The following is a 19,519-nucleotide window of genomic DNA, read 5'->3' as shown; positions in this document are numbered from 1 at the left end:
TCAGAGCCTTATATTAGAGCCTTACACCCGAGCCTTATATCAGAGCCTTACATCCGAGCCTTACATCAGAGCCTTTTATCAGAGCCTTATATCAGAGCCTTACATCAGAGCCTTATATCAGAGCCTTATATCAGAGCCTTATATCAGAGCCTTACATCAGAGCCTTACATTAGAGCCTTACATCAGAGCCTTATATCAGAGCCTTACATCCGAGCTTTATATCAGAGCCTTATATCAGAGCCTTACATCCGAGCCTTACATCAGAACCTTATATCAGAGCCTTATATCAGAGCCTTACATCCGAGCTTTATATCAGAGCCTTATACCAGAGCCTTATACCAGAGCCTTATACCAGAGCACTGGGACTGCCTTTCTCTGTCTTGGAAAGCCACTGTCAGACTGGATCACATCATGTTATTGCCTAGGGATAATCCCCGGAAGAGATGCACTAAGTGGTGATAAAATGGAAGGGTTTCTTTTCACGGGGGACGTCTGTTAGGAGTTATAAACCCTGAGAAATTGCTACTGTATATACTTACCGTACGTACTCTTACCATAAAGCAACCCACAATTACCAGGTATTAATCTGTGCTTCACACTGGCAAAATTATATGGGACATTAAAGGAAATCGGATATTAAAGGGTTTGTTTTACTTAATGACTTAATTGGATATAAATCTTACAACCAACCAACAATGCAGTAATGTATTTCATTAATACTATTAGAATAGCGAGCACTCAATGAGCATGGTCTGCCACAACTGGTAGCTCCTGATTGGTTGCTGTTAGTTACTAGACTAGTGTAGCTTGCCCAGGGCTAACTACTGATTGGTTGCTGTTAGTTACTAGACTACTGTAGCTTGCCCAGGGCTAACTACTGATTGGTTGCTGTTAGTTACTAGACTAGTGTAGCTTGCCCAGGGCTAACTACTGATTGGTTGCTGTTAGTTACTAGACTGGTGTAACTTGCCCAGGGCTAACTACTGATTGGTTGCTGTTAGTTACTAGACTAGTTTAGCTTGCCCAGGGCTAACTACTGATTGGTTGCTGTTAGTTACTAGACTAGTGTAGCTTGCCCAGGGCTAACTACTGATTGGTTGCTGTTAGTTACTAGACTAGTTTAGCTTGCCCAGGGCTAACTACTGATTGGTTGCTGTTAGTTACTAGACTAGTGTAGCTTGCCCAGGGCTAACTACTGATTGGTTGCTGTTAGTTACTAGACTACTGTAGCTTGCCCAGGGCTAACTACTGATTGGTTGCTGTTAGTTACTAGACTGGTGTAACTTGCCCAGGGCTAACTACTGATTGGTTGCTGTTAGTTACTAGACTAGTTTAGCTTGCCCAGGGCTAACTACTGATTGGTTGCTGTTAGTTACTAGACTAGTGTAGCTTGCCCAGGGCTAACTACTGATTGGTTGCTGTTAGTTACTAGACTAGTGTAGCTTGCCCAGGGCTAACTACTGATTGGTTGCTGTTAGTTACTAGACTAGTGTAACTTGCCCAGGGCTAACTACTGATTGGTTGCTGTTAGTTACTAGACTGGTGTAACTTGCCCGGGGCTAACTACTGATTGGTTGCTGTTAGTTACTAGACTGGTGTAACTTGCCCAGGGCTAACTACTGATTGGTTGCTGTTAGTTACTAGACTAGTGTAGCTTGTCCAGGGCTAACTACTGATTGGTTGCTGTTAGTTACTAGACTGGTGTAACTTGCCCAGGGCTAACTACTGATTGGTTGCTGTTAGTTACTAGACTGGTGTAACTTGCCCAGGGCTAACTACTGATTGGTTGCTGTTAGTTACTAGACTGGTGTAGCTTGCCCAGAGCTAACTACTGATTGGTTGCTGTTAGTTACTAGACTAGTATAGCTTGTCCAGGGCTAACTACTGATTGGTTGCTGTTAGTTACTAGACTAGTGTAGCTTGTCCAGGGCTAACTACTGATTGGTTGCTGTTAGTTACTAGACTAGTGTAGCTTGTCCAGTGCTAACTACTGATTGGTTGCTGTTAGTTACAAGACTAGTGTAGCTTGCTCAGGGCAAACTACTGATTGGTTGCTGTTAGTTACTAGACTAGTGTAGCTTGCTCAGAGATAACTACTGATTGGTTGCTGTTAATTACAAGAGTGGCATAGCTTTCTAAGAGCTAACTACTGTGCTATAGTGCTCTACTGCAGTTAGAATAAGGAAAGTCAATTTGTGATTAGTTTATCTGGATTTTTTACTGGTTATTAGAACCTATAAGCCACTGTACTGGGACCCGGTCAGTTAGTTGGACCAAAGAAGATCTCATTTGTGTGACTGTTCCTATTTAGTGAGAGGAGCAGCTCCCCCTATTGTACCTGGGTATATGCCACACGCTGAATAGTTTGGTAAATAAGTGTCACATATATCTGCCAGGGTGGTGCCGTTTATTCATTTCTGTCGAGCGAGTGGGAGTAATGAAAGAAACCCTGATATTAACAAACAAATACTACAATTATATAAGGTGCTCCATTCCCACAACCAGTGGAATGACGACTTCTTGCTGGTGCCGTGAATACGGTGTTATGTCTGGGACGCTGAGAATCTATTGAGAGGCCAATGTCTGCAGGAGCCCTGAGACCCCTCTGATCCCAATACTCAATATATGTGCAATGAGTAAAGCTGGGTGCTGACAATTCATCATTCTCAAATATAATTATAAACATATAGCCAGGAGTTGCTAACATGCTCTGTAATGCTTTACTATACATCAGGGCTGTCCAAATGGTGATAACCCTGGGTGATGTAATAAAAATGCAAAGGTTTACATTGATTGGTTGCTATGGGTTACAAGACCCATTATCTGCTATGTTCTAGGCTGTATGACTGGCACTGCCTACGTGGAAGTTTTTTTCTGGAGATTATAAGTATTAATTTCATTAATAAAGATTTTCAAAGTGTGTGGTTCTTAGGGAACATTCCGGAGTGTTCTCACCAGACGAGAGAAGGGACTATTAAATCTTATCGGTGATAATACGAGTTATCAGGCACCCAGCCCGGCACACTTACATTTTCCAACTACATTCAGGCCGTATAAAAGAATAACTGTCAGCAGTGTAATAAAACCTATAAACCTCTGAAGCTGATTATTTACTGCTGCCATAACCGTAAAATAAACTTGGCTTGAAGCTTGGCTAAGGTTGCCTTTAGTCACACTGTTAATGCAGTCTTCTAAATAATATGTTATTACTGCTACTCCCAATAGCCTTAAACTTCATCATCTCCCCAGAACCGGAGCAGCACCCGCTGTCTGCACTGACTTTAGTGGCCAAAGTGGCCAAGCTTAGTGTGTCCCCAGTATTTATATATAGTGAGGCTTTAGCAACCTGCAGTCTCTTGTTACAGCACTGTATGAGGGTCATAGGCTTCAATTCTAAATATATCTGCTATCTACTACTCACATCCTAGTGTATGTTATCCCACTGTTACTATAGGCACCATCTCTCCCTACTATACCTGCTATCCCACAGTCACACTCCCTTCCCAGAGACTATTATCCACTGTTACTATAGGCACCATCTCTCCCTACTATACCTGCTATCCCACAGTCACACTCCCTTCCCAGAGACTATTATCCACTGTTACTATAGGCACCATCTCTCCCTACTATACCTGCTATCCCACAGTCACACTCCCTTCCCAGAGACTATTATCCACTGTTACTATAGGCACCATCTCTCCCTACTATACCTGCTATCCCACAGTTACACTTCCTTCCCAGAGACTATTATCCACTGTTACTATAGACACATCTCTCCCTACTATACCTGCTATCCCACAGTCACACTCTCTTCCCAGAGACTATTATGCACTGTTACTATAGGCACCATCTCTCCCTACTATACCTGCTATCCCACAGTCACACTCCCTTCCCAGAGACTATTATCCACTGTTACTATAGACACCATCTCTCCCTACTATACCTGCTATCCCACAGTCACACTCCCTTCCCACAGACTATTATCCACTGTTACTATAGACACCATCTCTCCCTACTATACCTGCTATCCCACAGTCACACTCCCTTCCCAGAGACTATTATCCACTGTTACTATAGACACCATCTCTCCCTACTATACCTGCTATCCCACAGTCACACTCCCTTCCCAGAGACTATTATCCCACTGTTACTATAGACACCATCTCTCCCTACTATACCTGCTATCCCACAGTCACACTCCCTTCCCAGAGACTATTATCCACTGTTACTATAGACACCATCTCTCCCTACTATACCTGCTATCCCACAGTCACACTCCCTTCCCAGAGACTATTATCCACTGTTACTATAGGCACCATCTCTCCCTACTATACCTGTTATCCCACAGTCACACTCCCTTCCCAGAGACTATTATCCACTGTTACTATAGGCACCATCTCTCCCTACTATACCTGTTATCCCACAGTCACACTCCCTTCCCTCCCACTGTACAATATAAAATGTCATTCCTGAACCAGCAAGTGTATTTAGTTGTAATATTGGTGTGTAGGTGCATCTCAGCTCATTTTGCCTAGTCATGTGATTTCAGAAAGAGCCAACACTTTAGGATGGAACTGCTTTCTGGCAGGCTGTTGTTTCTCCTACTCAATGTAACTGAATGTGTCTCAGTGAGACATGGATTTTACTATTGAGTGCTGTTCTTAGATCTACCAGGCAGCTGTTATCTTGTGTTAGGGAGCTGCTATCTGGTTACCTTCCCATTGTTCTGTTGTTAGGCTGCTGGGGGGAAGGGAGGGGGGTGATATCACTCAGTAAAGAGTGACTAACTGAGAGCACATGACTGGGGGCAGCTGGGAAATTGACAATATGTCTAGCCCCATGTCAGATTTCAAAATTAAATATAAAAAAATCTGTTTGCTCTTTTGAGAAATGGATTTCAGTGCAGAATTCTGCTGGAGCAGCACTATTAACTGATGTGTTTTGAGTGATTGATGTTTATCAGAGCAGAAGTCACTGGGGGCATCTGGGAAACTGGCAGTATGTCTAGCCCCATGTCAGATTTTAGAATTAAAAATAAAAAAAAGCTGTTTGTGCTTTTGAGAAATGGATTTCAGTGCAGAAGATGCATTTTGACAGTATCCATTTAAGTGTTCCCAATCTCCCTTCCACTCACTAGTGATTTGTAGGCAGACAAAACTAGACCCGTATCCAACCGTAATTCGCCGCTCCACCACTTGCACCTGTCCCCAACCTGGCACACCAGTAAAAAATAACAGCTATCCATTCTAGTATTTGTGTAGAACTTAAATCTGTTCTAGTTGCACTATAATCACTATCTAATTCTGGTTGTGTTGTAGAACACCTGATAATTCATACTGTACCCAAAGGACATAAATCAATTGTGATTGTGCTGCAGAACACCCATCAGCTCTCGTTGTGCTGCAGGAAATCTGACAGTTCTGGTTGTGCTGCAGGAAATCTGACAGTTTTGGTTGTGCTGCAGGAAATCTGCATGTGCTGCATGTTACCTTTAATTTCTGGTTGTGCTGCATGATACCTTATGTTTCTGGTTGTGCTGCAGGACACCTTTTAGTTCTGTTTGTGCTACAGGAGACCCATCAGTTCTGGTTATACTGCAGGAAATCTGATAGTTCTGGTTGTGCTGCAGGAAATCTGTCAGTTTTAGTTGTGCTGCACAAAATCTGATAGTTTTGGTTGTGCTGCATGATACCTAATGTTTCTAGTTGTTCTGCAGGACACCTATCAGTTCTGGCTGTGCTGCATGCTACCTAATGTTTCTGGTTGTGCTGCAAGAAATTTGACAGTTCATTTGTAGTGCTGCAGGAAATCTGACAGTTTTGGTTGTGCTGCAAGAAATCTGACAGTTCTGGTTATACTGCATGAAATCTGGCAGTTTTGGTTGTGATGCAGGAAATCTGTCAGTTCTGGTTAAACTTCATGAAATCTGGTAGTTCTGTTTGTGCTGCAGGAAATCTGTCAGTTCTGGTTGTGCTGCATGCTACCTAATGTTTCTGTTTGTGCTGCAGGACACCAATCAGTTCTGGTTGGACATCTTTTGATTCTGGTTGTATATGAGCTATCGGTTCTTTCGTACATTTTGACTTTATTTCTTTGTTATTCACCTTGGAAGATGAAGAGGTGATTATTAGGAGGTTACAGTATATGTAAGAGTTGTGAGTTCCTGGGGAGGCAGTACCATTAGTGTAATGGGGTAAGTGAGGGATGTGCCATAGTGGCAGGAATGTCCCCTGTTCCTCCTGTTTAATAGAGTTTGGTAGCGACAGAGTCAGGGATGTCTCTTATCTGCTGCAAGTTCTGTTGTCTGACCCCAGCTCTCCCGGGCAGGGGCTGCATCCCATCTTGGAAATGACCATGAAATGAAGCTTCTGAGTCTGCAGGATTTTCTGTATGGGGGAAGGGGTGGTCACATTCTAGGGACAGAACTGACCAATGAGCAATGACGTTTTTATAGGTATTTGTATTTGCTGCTTTTATTTCTCATGGTGTACTTTCTGAATTCATATTTCCCACCATTACCAATTTTAAAATAATAATAGGTTTCAGCAGAAGAAAAACAATTCCACTGGTTGGAAAATTCTGCTGAAATGTTTAATGTATATGTAAAATGTAATGTATAAAGGCTGGAGTGAGTGGATGTGTAACATAATAGCCAGAACACTACTTCCTGCTTTTCAGCTCTCTAACTCTGAGTTAGTCAGTGACTATAAGGGGGGCCACATGGGACATAACTGTTCAGTGAGTTTGTAATTGATTCTCAGCATTCAGCTCAGATTCAAAAGCAACAGATATGACCCATGTGGCCTCCCCTCAAGTCTCTGATTGGTTACTGCCTGGTAACCAATCATTGGAAAGCAAGAGAGCTGAAATGCAGGAAGTAGTGTTCTGGCTATTATGTTACACATCCACTCACTCCAGCCTTTATACATTACATTTTTTCCTAACTAACTATATTAGATACATTTTTTATTTTGCACAGCCTATTTATTTATACAGTTTTTATTTTTATACTGAACTGTTCCTTTAAGCAAAGAATAACCAGTGCCAGGCTTACACAGTGTTGTACATATACTGTAGCAGTGAACTCCAGGAACCTCAGTTTTGTAATGTCCTGGGCAGAGACGGGAAGGAAGGAGGTTATGATGAAATGAAACAGTTTCTTTACACCGATTATCTGCCGAGCCACAAGGTCCTGAATGCAGTTTATACAACTGACACTGTATTTCTTTATCCCTTTCTGTTCTCTGATCATTTCTATCGCTCGCATTTCCAACCTACCATCGTTTTGGGAGCCAAAATTGTGTATTTTTGCAGAGAATTAGGATTTATGTCTTCAGTGTGATTACACCACCTGCATGGACCATGTGACAGATAGAGGTTCCCACCATCATTAGAACAATAATCAATAACCAACTTTAATATTTGCCCCACATCCCCTATCACCATGTGTCTGAGAGCTCATCATATAAATACCTTGGCCCCGTCCATTGTTTCTCCATCCCACCTGTTGTTTACTAAGAACCCTAAAGCGATAAATATATAAAATCTGTTTGAGGCTAATTAATGGCCGTGTTATTAAGTGGCAGCTTTGTGGCTGATGAGTTACAGTGGGGAGTGCAGAACAGACAAACGGATTTATGGAAGTTGGTCTTTTGGAAGAAAACAAAGATTTGCCGCAGCCTCTCCCCACGCAATGGAGTTTCTATGTCGCTCCAGTACTTTATAAATATCCTTATTAGTCATTTGGGTTGGGAGAAGTAACAGCATGACACCCCCATGCATCTCTCTGCTGTATTCCACTGCTTCCCAGGGATCCACACTTAGATATTCTGCCTGAATTGGTGCTGCTACCTCCCCGGAGTCACTCACAGGGGAACAATACTAGGAAGAAACACATCAGCAATGGAATATGTGAATTCTGCGCTCAAGAGTCAGTCCCGGGTGAATAAGTGAGAAGTAAGTGAGAAGGTTCCTAAAAGCCTGTGCAACTCTACAAGTTGGAACATGTTGGAAAGATTCGGGTACAAAAGGTCTGGAGTCAGGACTGGCAGTGCAAGGGGGTTGTACTTGATGGTTTGACTGGACGAACACTGAGATTATGTTTCATGTGAATACTGAAGGTACAGTCCATGATCTGCTTCATGTTGGGAACTTTTGTTTGTCTTTATTGCATCCTGGTGCCGCACAGAAAGCAATTTTGGATTAATATTAGGTCAATCACATACATGGATATGTGAGATCTATTCTAGAAGAAAGAGTTAATTAACCCCCTAGCAGAGTGCCTGCGCTGGGGCCAATATTGGATCATATGGGACTGTACAGATACAGAGGATTTCTGCTCTTTCCTGTTCTTCTCCAGAGGAAGCCACAGACTAATCCCAACTTCTCTGCCTCACCTTTCATTTCCCTGCTTGGAACTCTGCTCAACCACCACGGACAGTGAGACGTAGCCATGGAAGGAGCTTTTCTCTGATACCTGTTTGGAATTTGAAATTGGGAGAGGCGATGGGGCTGCAGGTAAGTGTTCTCCTATATTACACGGAGGCACAAACGGGACTGTTTCCTCTGTGTCTTGTAACTGAAAACAAAATGTCTCGCTTGTAACCGGAGTGTGAGCTGAGTGTTATAGGAAAGAGACTTTGGATTGTCAGCTATAGTTAATTACATTTCCCAGCAACTGCCTTCATCACATTGCTGAGTAGGGGAATTTAAATGCACGTTGGGATCAGCAAATATGGATATGTATAAAGCAAAGGCAGAAAGGTTGCGTCTATGGGCTTACACTCTTAAACTCACACCATTGCAGACAGATGTAGTTCAAATATAATTTTTTTTGTTTCAATATTGATGTGTGGGCAGCCAGCTCAGGTGATTGTGCCTGATCCTGTGCTTTTAGAAAGAGCCAGCAAGAGCTTCACAATGGAACTGCTTTCAGATAAGCTGTTGTTTCTCCTACTTCATATAACTGGAGGAATCGTGGCGGGACTTGGATTTTAACTATAGAGTGCTGCTGATCTCATATCTACCACTAGATGGGGGTAGGAACATTTTTTAGCACTGCAGGTGTCCGGGAACTGTTATTTTGTTCCATTCCTATTGTCTTGATGATTGGCTGCTGGAGGAAAGAGTATGTTTGTGACATCACTCCAGCTTGCAGTGCAGCAGTAAAAAGTCACTGATGTTTATTAGACAGCATGCCACATGACTGAGGGCACCTGCGAAAATAATAACACATCACATCTGACCCCATGTCAGATTGCAAAATTAAATATGAAGAAATATCTGTTCTTTAAAAAAAATGGATTTCGCTGCAGAATTTGCCTGGAGCAGCACTACTAGCTGAAGCATTTTTTGTATAAAAATGTTTTTTCCCAGGACAAAATCCCTTTGCTTGGTTCTTGATAAAATTGGCCGTGGGGCAAGGACTGAAGTGATGGAGGCTTGACAAAGGGCTGAATTGTGCTTAGTACAGGGAATACCTATGCTGCCATAGTTTTATGGGATCTCTCTGTACAGACTATGAGCAAACTTAGGGACTGTTCCTGCTGAATTGTGCTTAGTACAGGGAATACCTATACTGCCATAGTTTTATGGGATCTCTCTGTACAGACTATGAGCAAACTTAGGGACTGTTCCTGCTGAATTGTGCTTAGTACAGGGAATACCTATGTACCATAGTTTTATGGGATCTCTCTGTACAGACTATGAGCAAACTTAGGGACTGTTCCTGCTGAATTGTGCTTAGTACAGGGAATACCTATGCTGCCATAGTTTTATGGGATCTCTCTGTACAGACTATGAGCAAACTTAGGGACTGTTCCTGCTGAATTGTGCTTAGTACAGGGAATACCTATGCTGCCATAGTTTTATGGGATCTCTCTGTACAGACTATGCACAAACTTAGGGGCTGTTCCTGCTGAATTGTGCTTAGTACAGGGAATACCTATGCTGCCATAGTTTTATGGGATCTCTCTGTACACACTATGAGCAAACTCAGGGGGGTGTTCCTGCTGAATTGTGTTTAGTACAGGGAATACCTATGCTGCCATAGTTTTATGGGATCTCTCTGTACAGACTATGAGCAAACTTAGGGACTGTTCCTGCTGAATTGTGCTTAGTACAGGGAATACCTATGCTGCCATAGTTTTATGGGATCTCTCTGTACAGACTATGAGCAAACTTAGGGACTGTTCCTTCTGAATTGTGTTTAGTACAGGGAATACCTATGCTGCCATAGTTTTATGGGATCTCTCTGTACAGACTATGAGCAAACTTAGGGGCTGTTCCTGCTGAATTGTGCTTAGTACAGGGAATACCTATGCTGCCATAGTTTTATGGGATCTCTCTGTACAGACTATGAGCAAACTTAGGGACTGTTCCTGCTGAATTGTGCTTAGTACAGAGGAATACCTATGCTGCCATAGTTTTATAGGATCTCTCTATACAGACTATGAGCAAACTTAGGGGCTGTTCCTGCTGAATCGTGCTTAGTACAGGGAATACCTATGCTGCCATAGTTTTATGGGATCTCTCTGTACAGACTATGAGCAAACTTAGGGACTGTTCCTGCTGAATTGTGCTTAGTACAGGGAATACCTATGCTGCCATAGTTTTATGGGATCTCTCTGTACAGACTATGAGCAAACTTAGGGGACTGTTCCTGCTGAATTGTGCTTAGTACAGGGAATACCTATGCTGCCATAGTTTTATGGGATCTCTCTGTACAGACTATGAGCAAACTTAGGGGACTGTTCCTGCTGAATTGTGCTTAGTACAGGGAATACCTATGCTGCCATAGTTTTATGGGATCTCTCTGTACAGACTATGAGCAAACGTAGGGACTGTTCCTGCTGAATTGTGCTTAGTACAGGGAATACCTATGCTGCCATAGTTTTATGGGATCTCTCTGTACAGACTATGAGCAAACTTAGGGACTGTTCCTGCTGAATTGTGCTTAGTACATGGATGCTTTCATAGCCCAGAATTGAATTTAGTCTAAATAAGATTACATAGTTGCACATTTAGACTGCAGTTGGTTATTGTGTGTTCTTTCTACTAGCCATGCTTGATATAAGTGAGTCGTAGTTTTAATGCTTAGCAGTATTATTATATAGTTTTAATGCTTAGGAGTATTATTATATAAATCCATACACAAGTCAGTGCTTCTGTCATTACTGGGTGGGTAGTGGCTGGAAAATGCAGTGAATCAGGAAGTCTGTACAGGCCGGGCAGATTTCCCCTTTAAGCCTGATGATGAGAAGATGCTTCATGTAGAAATGCACTTGTGTGTTTTCTATATACATCACACTGACTCTTTAATTCCCACATGCCCCAAATGCTTCAGTTACAGCTCTAGCACTTGGAGCTTATCGATCTTATTGCCTTGTACTGATGAGCCGCCTTGAGCTTGGGCCCTGAAGAGCTGATTGTCCCTATAGAAGACAATCTATTTAATGGGCTCTCCAACAGAGCAGCACTTTCACTCTCTGCAACGGGGCGACAGGCCTTTGCTTTGCTGGAAATATCATTCAATTGTGCCCTGTGTTATTTACAATAGCAGCCACTTACCTCTTATTATAGATATTATGTGAACTGACAGTGAGCCGCACAATCCATCTGCCATTCTTCTCTAAATCACCAGCTGTCATATCTACAAAGCATCAACTAAACTTTGTGTGATAGGACAAAAAACTTGATTTGCCTTTTAAAATATGTATTCCTGCTTCTTATTAGGGAGTTTTCTGTCACTGACTTTAACCATTACTCATACCATTCCATACTAGAATCTCAGCTGCCATAAAGCAGGACAGGACTGTTGCTTACAATGGGGATCAGATAGGATCTGTGCAGCCACTGGGACAGAATGTTCTGTTATACAGATAGCTAGAATCTCAGCTGCCATAAAGCAGGACAGGACTGCTGCTTACAATGGGGATCAGATAGGATCTGTGCAGCCACTGGGACAGAATGTTCTGTTATACAGATAGCTAGAATCTCAGCTGCCATAAAGCAGGACAGGACTGCTGCTTACAATGGGGATCAGATAGGATCTGTGCAGCCACTGGGACAGAATGTTCTGTTATACAGATAGCTAGAATCTCAGCTGCCATAAAGCAGGACAGGACTGCTGCTTACAATGGGGACCAGATAGGATCTGTGCAGCCACTGGGACAGAATGTTCTGTTATACAGATAGCTAGAATCACAGCCATAAAGCAAGACAGGACTGCTGCTTACAATGGGGATCAGATAGGATCTGTGCAGTCACTGGGACAGAATGTTCTGTTATACAGATAGCTAGAATCTCAGCTGCCATAAAGCAGGACAGATCTGTTGCTTACAATGGGGATCAGATAGGATCTGTGCAGCCACTGGGACAGAATGTTCTGTTATACAGATAGCTAGAATCTCAGCTGCCATAAAGCAGGACAGGACTGCTGCTTACAATTGGGATCAGATAGGATCTGTGCAGCCACTGGGACAGAATGTTCTGTTATACAGATAGCTAGAATCTCAGCTGCCATAAAGCAGGACAGGACTGCTGCTTACAATGGGGATCATAGTATAGATACAGTATTTACCTTTTTATCCCCTCTGAGTGCTTTGCTTTTTACCTTTCACTTCTTCTTCCCTTAACACTTTAATAGGTTTCCCCTACTCTCTTTCCCTATTTTTCATCTCCGTCTCACATGCCTTTGTCTGTGCCCCTCTTTTTTGTTCTCTGTCCCCCGCCTTTTCATGCTGAATTCTACACTTTTTCTTTCCTTCCTTTTATCTCTTTGTGTTATTTCCCATCTCTTTCTTTGGGTTATGTAATAAAAGGCACTAAGTTTGCCCAGGAGCAGTAACTCGTAGCAACCAATCAGCAGGAAGCATTTACTGGTCACCTGTTTAAAATCAAATATCTTATTGGTTGCTACCGGTTACTGCTACTGGGCAAACGTAGCACCTTTAATTACATATGGGGGTATTTCTTTTATTACAGCGAAATTATTATTGTCTCTCGTCGCTGATACTGAAGAACGTTTGTTCTGATCTTCATGTAACAATGTCTGATTCCTTCCTGGCAAATCTATTCCTATTCCAACTTTCTTTACCGTAGAAACATAAACTCAAAGAGCTGATTCACTTGTTTACACCAGGGAGGGCCTTATTGTGTATTGTTGGAGAATAAAATGTGTTTCTTCTGAAAGTTATATTTTTTGGTAAGAATAAGCCATTTGTATGAGCCTGAACTAATCCTCTCAGTGTAGGACAGTGATGAAGGCAAATAAATGGGAAATTGTGATTTCCGCATGCAGGAAGGACACATTATAGAGAGAAGCACCGGCAGCTAATCCTTATTATTGAGCCGACACATCCAGGCTCCTCCGGCTATTGGATTTAACCATACGGATCATTGTGGTTGTGCTGACTGTGCCCGGATTTGTCATATTACTTATCAGCAATTATTACTCATAATCTATGGCTTTTAAAGCTGACCATTCTAACTGACTTCCCAAATTCACCCAGAAATGTAAAAAATATCTGGCTGGACTTACAAAATAAAGAGTCTCTTCCCTAAGGGAGGAACTCCTCTGGCGATTTCAGAGCGTGAAAAAGCAGGATTCCCATTGGATGCGACGGAAATAAGGTAAGCACCAGGAACGTCGGATAGTGTTGCAGTATTCGTCCGACCCCACATGACTGTCGGGTGCAGACGCTGCATCTGCATCCAACAGTCGTGTCGCGTCAGATGAACGCTGCGACTTCATCCGACACTGCCATCTCTTACCTTATTTCCGTCGCATCCAACGTGACGCCTGCATTTTTGCTCAACGAGTCGGATCGCGCCGAAATTGCCCTAAATCCTAAAACTCAAACTACACTGAAACATTCCAGCTGCTAATCAGCCGTGCAGCATCTATGTGGGTACATCAGCCGTGCAGCATACATGCACTGCTCCCAGGAATTCAGACTCATGTACCATATAACTGCACTGCTCCCAGGAATTCAGACTCATGTACCATATAACACTTGCACTGCTCCCAGGAATTCAGACTCATGTACCATATAACTGCACTGCTCCCAGGAATTCAGACTCATGTACCATATAACTGCACTGCTCCCAGGAATTCAGACTCATGTACCATATAACTTGCACTGCTCCCAGGAATTCAGACTCATGTACCATATAACACTTGCACTGCTCCCAGGAATTCAGACTCATGTACCATATAACACTTGCACTGCTCCCCAGGAATTCAGACTCATGTACCATATAACACTTGCACTGCTCCCAGGAATTCAGACTCATGTACCATATAACACTTGCACTGCTCCCAGGAATTCAGACTCATGTACCATATAACACTTGCACTGCTCCCAGGAATTCAGACTCATGTACCATATAACACTTGCACTGCTCCCAGGAATTCAGACTCATGTACCATATAACACTTGCACTGCTCCCAGGAATTCAGACTCATGTACCATATAACACTTGCACTGCTCCCAGGAATTCAGACTCATGTACCATATAACTGCACTGCTCCCAGGAATTCAGACTCATGTACCATATAACACTTGCACTGCTCCCAGGAATTCAGACTCATGTACCATATAACTGCACTGCTCCCAGGAATTCAGACTCATGTACCATATAGCACTTGCACTGCTCCCAGGAATTCAGACTCATGTACCATATAACACTTGCACTGCTCCCAGGAATTCAGACTCATGTACCATATAACTGCACTGCTCCCAGGAATTCAGACTCATGTAACATATAGCACTTGCACTGCTCCCAGGAATTCAGACTCATGAACCATATAACTGCACTGCTCCCAGGAATTCAGACTCATGTAACATATAGCACTTGCACTGCTCCCAGGAATTCAGACTCATGTACCATATAACTGCACTGCTCCCAGGAATTCAGACTCCATGTACCATATAACTGCACTGCTCCCAGGAATTCAGACTCATGTACCATATAACTTGCACTGCTCCCAGGAATTCAGACTCATGTACCATATAACTGCACTGCTCCCAGGATTCAGACTCATGTACCATATAACCTGCACTGCTCCCAGGAATTCAGACTCATGTACCATATAACACTTGCACTGCTCCCAGGAATTCAGACTCATGTACCATATAACACTTGCAACTGCTCCCAGGAATTCAGACTCATGTACCATATAACTGCACTGCTCCCAGGAATTCAGACTCATGTACCATATAACACTTGCACTGCTCCCAGGAATTCAGACTCATGTACCATATAACACTTGCACTGCTCCCAGGAATTCAGACTCATGTACCATATAACTGCACTGCTCCCAGGAATTCAGACTCATGTACCATATAACTGCACTGCTCCCAGGAATTCAGACTCATGTACCATATAACACTTGCACTGCTCCCAGGAATTCAGACTCATGTACCATATAACTGCACTGCTCCCAGGAATTCAGACTCATGTACCATATAACACTTGCACTGCTCCCAGGAATTCAGACTCATGTACCATATAACACTTGCACTGCTCCCAGGAATTCAGACTCATGTACCATATAACACTTGCACTGCTCCCAGGAATTCAGACTCATGTACCATATAACACTTGCACTGCTCCCAGGAATTCAGACTCATGTACCATATAACTGCACTGCTCCCAGGAATTCAGACTCATGTACCATATAACACTTGCACTGCTCCCAGGAATTCAGACTCATGTACCATATAACTGCACTGCTCCCAGGAATTCAGACTCATGTACCATATAGCACTTGCACTGCTCCCAGGAATTCAGACTCATGTACCATATAACTGCACTGCTCCCAGGAATTCAGACTCATGTACCATATAACTGCACTGCTCCCAGGAATTCAGACTCATGTACCATATAACACTTGCACTGCTCCCAGGAATTCAGACTCATGTACCATATAACACTTGCACTGCTCCCAGGAATTCAGACTCATGTACCATATAACACTTGCACTGCTCCCAGGAATTCAGACTCATGTACCATATAACACTTGCACTGCTCCCAGGAATTCAGACTCATGTACCATATAACTGCACTGCTCCCAGGAATTCAGACTCATGTACCATATAACTGCACTGCTCCCAGGAATTCAGACTCATGTACCATATAACTGCACTGCTCCCAGGAATTCAGACTCATGTACCATATAACATAACACTTGCACTGCTCCCAGGAATTCAGACTCATGTACCATATAACTGCACTGCTCCCAGGAATTCAGACTCATGTACCATATACACTTGCACTGCTCCCAGGAATTCAGACTCATGTACCATATAACTTGCACTGCTCCCAGGAATTCAGACTCATGTACCTATAACTGCAACTGCTCCCAGGAATTAAGACTCATGTACCATATAACACTTGCACTGCTCCCAGGAATTCAGACTCATGTACCATATAACTGCACTGCTCCCAGGAATTCAGACTCATGTACCATATAACTGCACTGCTCCCAGGAATTCAGACTCATGTACCATATACACTTGCACTGCTCCCAGGAATTCAGACTCATGTACCATATAACTGCACTGCTCCCAGGAATTCAGACTCATGTACCATATAACACTTGCACTGCTCCCAGGAATTCAGACTCATGTACCATATAACTGCACTGCTCCCAGGAATTCAGACTCATGTACCATATAACACTTGCACTGCTCCCAGGAATTCAGACTCATGTACCATATAATACTTGCACTGCTCCCTGGTATGTACCATATAGAATTTGTGCAACTGTGGAATTTTTGCTTCTGACCATATACTGTATATGGGAACTGACACCATATAGTGTAGGATTTGTATTTCAGCCAGTGTCTGTGGGTACCGATACCTTGTACTTAATAGAACTTGTAGTTGGGTATTCTGGGTACTGACACCATATCTTATTAAAGGAAAACTATACCCCCCAAACAATGTAGGTCTCTATAAAAAGATATTGCATAAAACAGCTCATGTGTAAAACCCTGCTTCATGTAAATGAACCATTATCATAATAATATACTTTTCTAGTAGTATGTGCCATTGGGTAATCATAAATAGAAAATTGCCATTTTAATAAATAAGGGCCGCCCCCTGAGATCGTAAGATTCACTGTGCACACATACAAACCACATGTAAGGTCACATGAGCCAATTAACAGACAGAGTTCTGCCTTTTGCTTCCTCACTTCTTCCTGTTACAGTTAGTGTTGTAGTATTTCTGGTCAGGTGATCTCTGAGGCAGCACAGATAGAGTCACAAAATGGTGGTTCAAGGCAAGAGATGTAAAAGGGCAATATTTACTTAAATATATATTCCAGTTTGGTAAGATTCTTTAATATGTCATTCAATTTGATATAAACTATCTGTTGCTTAAGTATTCATTTTGGGGGTATAGTTTTCCTTTAAGTTGTGTGCTTGCTGGTGCCCCTGGGATTGGTGCAGCCCTGACTTATGTTCCTCTCCCCAGTCCCAGGCCCAGTCTCTCTCCCCAGGCCCAGGCCCAGTTCCTCTCTCCAGTCCCAGGCCCTCTCCCCAGGCCCAGTCCCTCTCCCCAGTCCCAGTTCACAGTCCCCAGTCCCTCTCCCCAGTTCAAGCACAACACACGGGATTAAATGCAACAAGTGTCAGTTCTGTCTCTCTTCACCTTCCTGCTGGACAGGGAGAAGAGATGAATTAACAACTCTTAACACTCCATAGAGACCGTGACACCTGCAGAACTGCTGCACATCATTACTTGTGACAAGCCCTCTTGTAATAACTAGGAAAATAACAAGAAAATAACAAGGAAAATAACAAGAAAATAACAAGGAAAATAACAAGAAAATAAGTAGTAAGTTCAAGCATGAGGTGGGGCCCTTCTCTGGAAGCTGCCCGGACTGGCCAAGTACAAAAGCAGCTCAATGAAGCCATTATGTATGTCTGTGGCCTGTTATTCTGCATCTGACAATTCCCATATAATAACATTAACAAGAGCCTTGTAGCTCTCTGATCTGACACAGTCACAGGTCCTCATTCCCCAGAGACTTGCTGCTCAGGGAGCTCTGATGTGCCGCATCCATTGCTCATGGCAGAGTTGGGTGAGTGAACGGTGGCCAACATTAGAGAGTAGGCAGCTGATCAGAGCAAGGGCAAATTAGTCACCTATCCAACCACAAACTAACAATTCATTCTCCTATTAAAATCTGTTTAAAAGTTCTCTATTTGTTCATTAAAGGAGACATATAGGATATATTTTTTTAAGAAAACCAAATTTTGTAGGCAGTAATAAATACTATATGGTGCTGGTTTTATTTTTAGCCAAAAATGAATTATTATCTTTGAAAGCACCCTTTTATTGGAGCTCCTATAGATGTTCACTGGTCCCTGTCCCTATTTCAAATGAGGGGTGGGCGTGTCCTGAACGGTCCCTGCCAGAAGCACAGTTGGAGGGGGCCAATCACAGCCCTGCAGTCACACACGCACAGAGAGGCAACAGTTCCCTATCAGGTCCTGCTAGCTGCTGATTGGTTCCTGACCTACAGTGCAGTGAGCTGAGTGCCGTCAGCTCCCCTGCACAGCCTGGAAAAGGAGGCAGCATATGGACGGGATTAATAGGGATTTGGCAAAAAAAATAAAAATAAAGTAACCAGAAACACAACTTTTTAAATCACATTCCTTCTATATCTAAAAGAGTCTAATGCACTGGCACATTCTTGTTTTTTACATAATATGTCTCCTTTAAAGGAATAGCTCTTATTTACCCTCACCAATGGTGCTGGATACTCTCTGTAAAGGTGGCCAAACACAGGACAATAAAAGCTGCTTGATCTTTAAATGTATGGCCAACTGATAATATTCTTTATGTGCTTGTAAGCTCTGTGGTCCCATATTGTTTCAAATAGGGATGAACCGAATCCACTATTTTGGATTCGGCCGAACCCCCGAATCCTAAACGAAAGAGTCGGCCGAATACCGAATCTGAATCCTAATTTGTATATGCAAATTTGGTGTGGGAAGGGGAAAAATGTGTTACTTCCTTGTTTTGTGACAAAAAGTCACGCAATTTCCCTCCCTGCCCATAATTTGCATATTCAAATTAGGATTCGGATTTGGTTCGGCCGGGCAGAAGGATTTGGCCAAATCCAAATCCTGCTGAAAAAGGCCGAATCCCGAACTGAATCCTGGATTCGGTGCATCCCTAGTTTCAAGACTCAGACCCAACCGGGCACAGATACTGCTTTCAATAGCGATTCCTCAGTCCTGGGCATCAGCAGAGTAAGTGACATCCCCAGTTGCCGCCTGTTTTATCTGTGTTTATTTTGGGTCCCCTTTGCAGCTCCCAGCAGGTCCAGCCCTCATTGGATCATGTTTCTCATCAGTTTAATTGCTGACGCTTGGGTGAGAAATCACTAGAGGAAATATTGGTCACGGCCCTTGTGTTCCAGCCAGTGAGCAGAGCCAAGAAAATAATCTAGTGATGTATTATAGGCCTGGGGTTCAGAGAAAGCTCAGCATGGCTAGTG

At 42.9% G+C, this 19,519-nt stretch overlaps 1 protein-coding gene across 4 annotated transcripts in view; it reads left to right on the top strand.

Moving 5' to 3' along the window:
- Positions 1-19,519, top strand: part of LOC108710079 (cGMP-dependent 3',5'-cyclic phosphodiesterase) — a 313,782-nt gene that overhangs the window by 116,115 nt on the left and 178,148 nt on the right. Inside the window, exon 1 of one of the 4 annotated variants that reach the window (XM_041584658.1) lies at positions 7,739-8,517. The exons of the other annotated variants lie outside the window; for them this stretch is intronic. Within the exon in view, the coding sequence (XP_041440592.1) occupies positions 8,506-8,517 (12 nt within the window). The 5' untranslated portion in view covers positions 7,739-8,505. Of the gene's footprint in view, positions 1-7,738; positions 8,518-19,519 lie in introns of those variants that run through there. 4 annotated transcript variants of the gene reach the window in all.

Source organism: Xenopus laevis, chromosome 2S, assembly GCF_017654675.1.
Source record: "Xenopus laevis strain J_2021 chromosome 2S, Xenopus_laevis_v10.1, whole genome shotgun sequence".
Classification (NCBI taxonomy): domain Eukaryota; kingdom Metazoa; phylum Chordata; class Amphibia; order Anura; family Pipidae; genus Xenopus; species Xenopus laevis.
The sequence above is the reverse complement of the archived record's forward strand: the minus strand, read 5'-3'. Positions and strand labels throughout refer to the sequence as shown.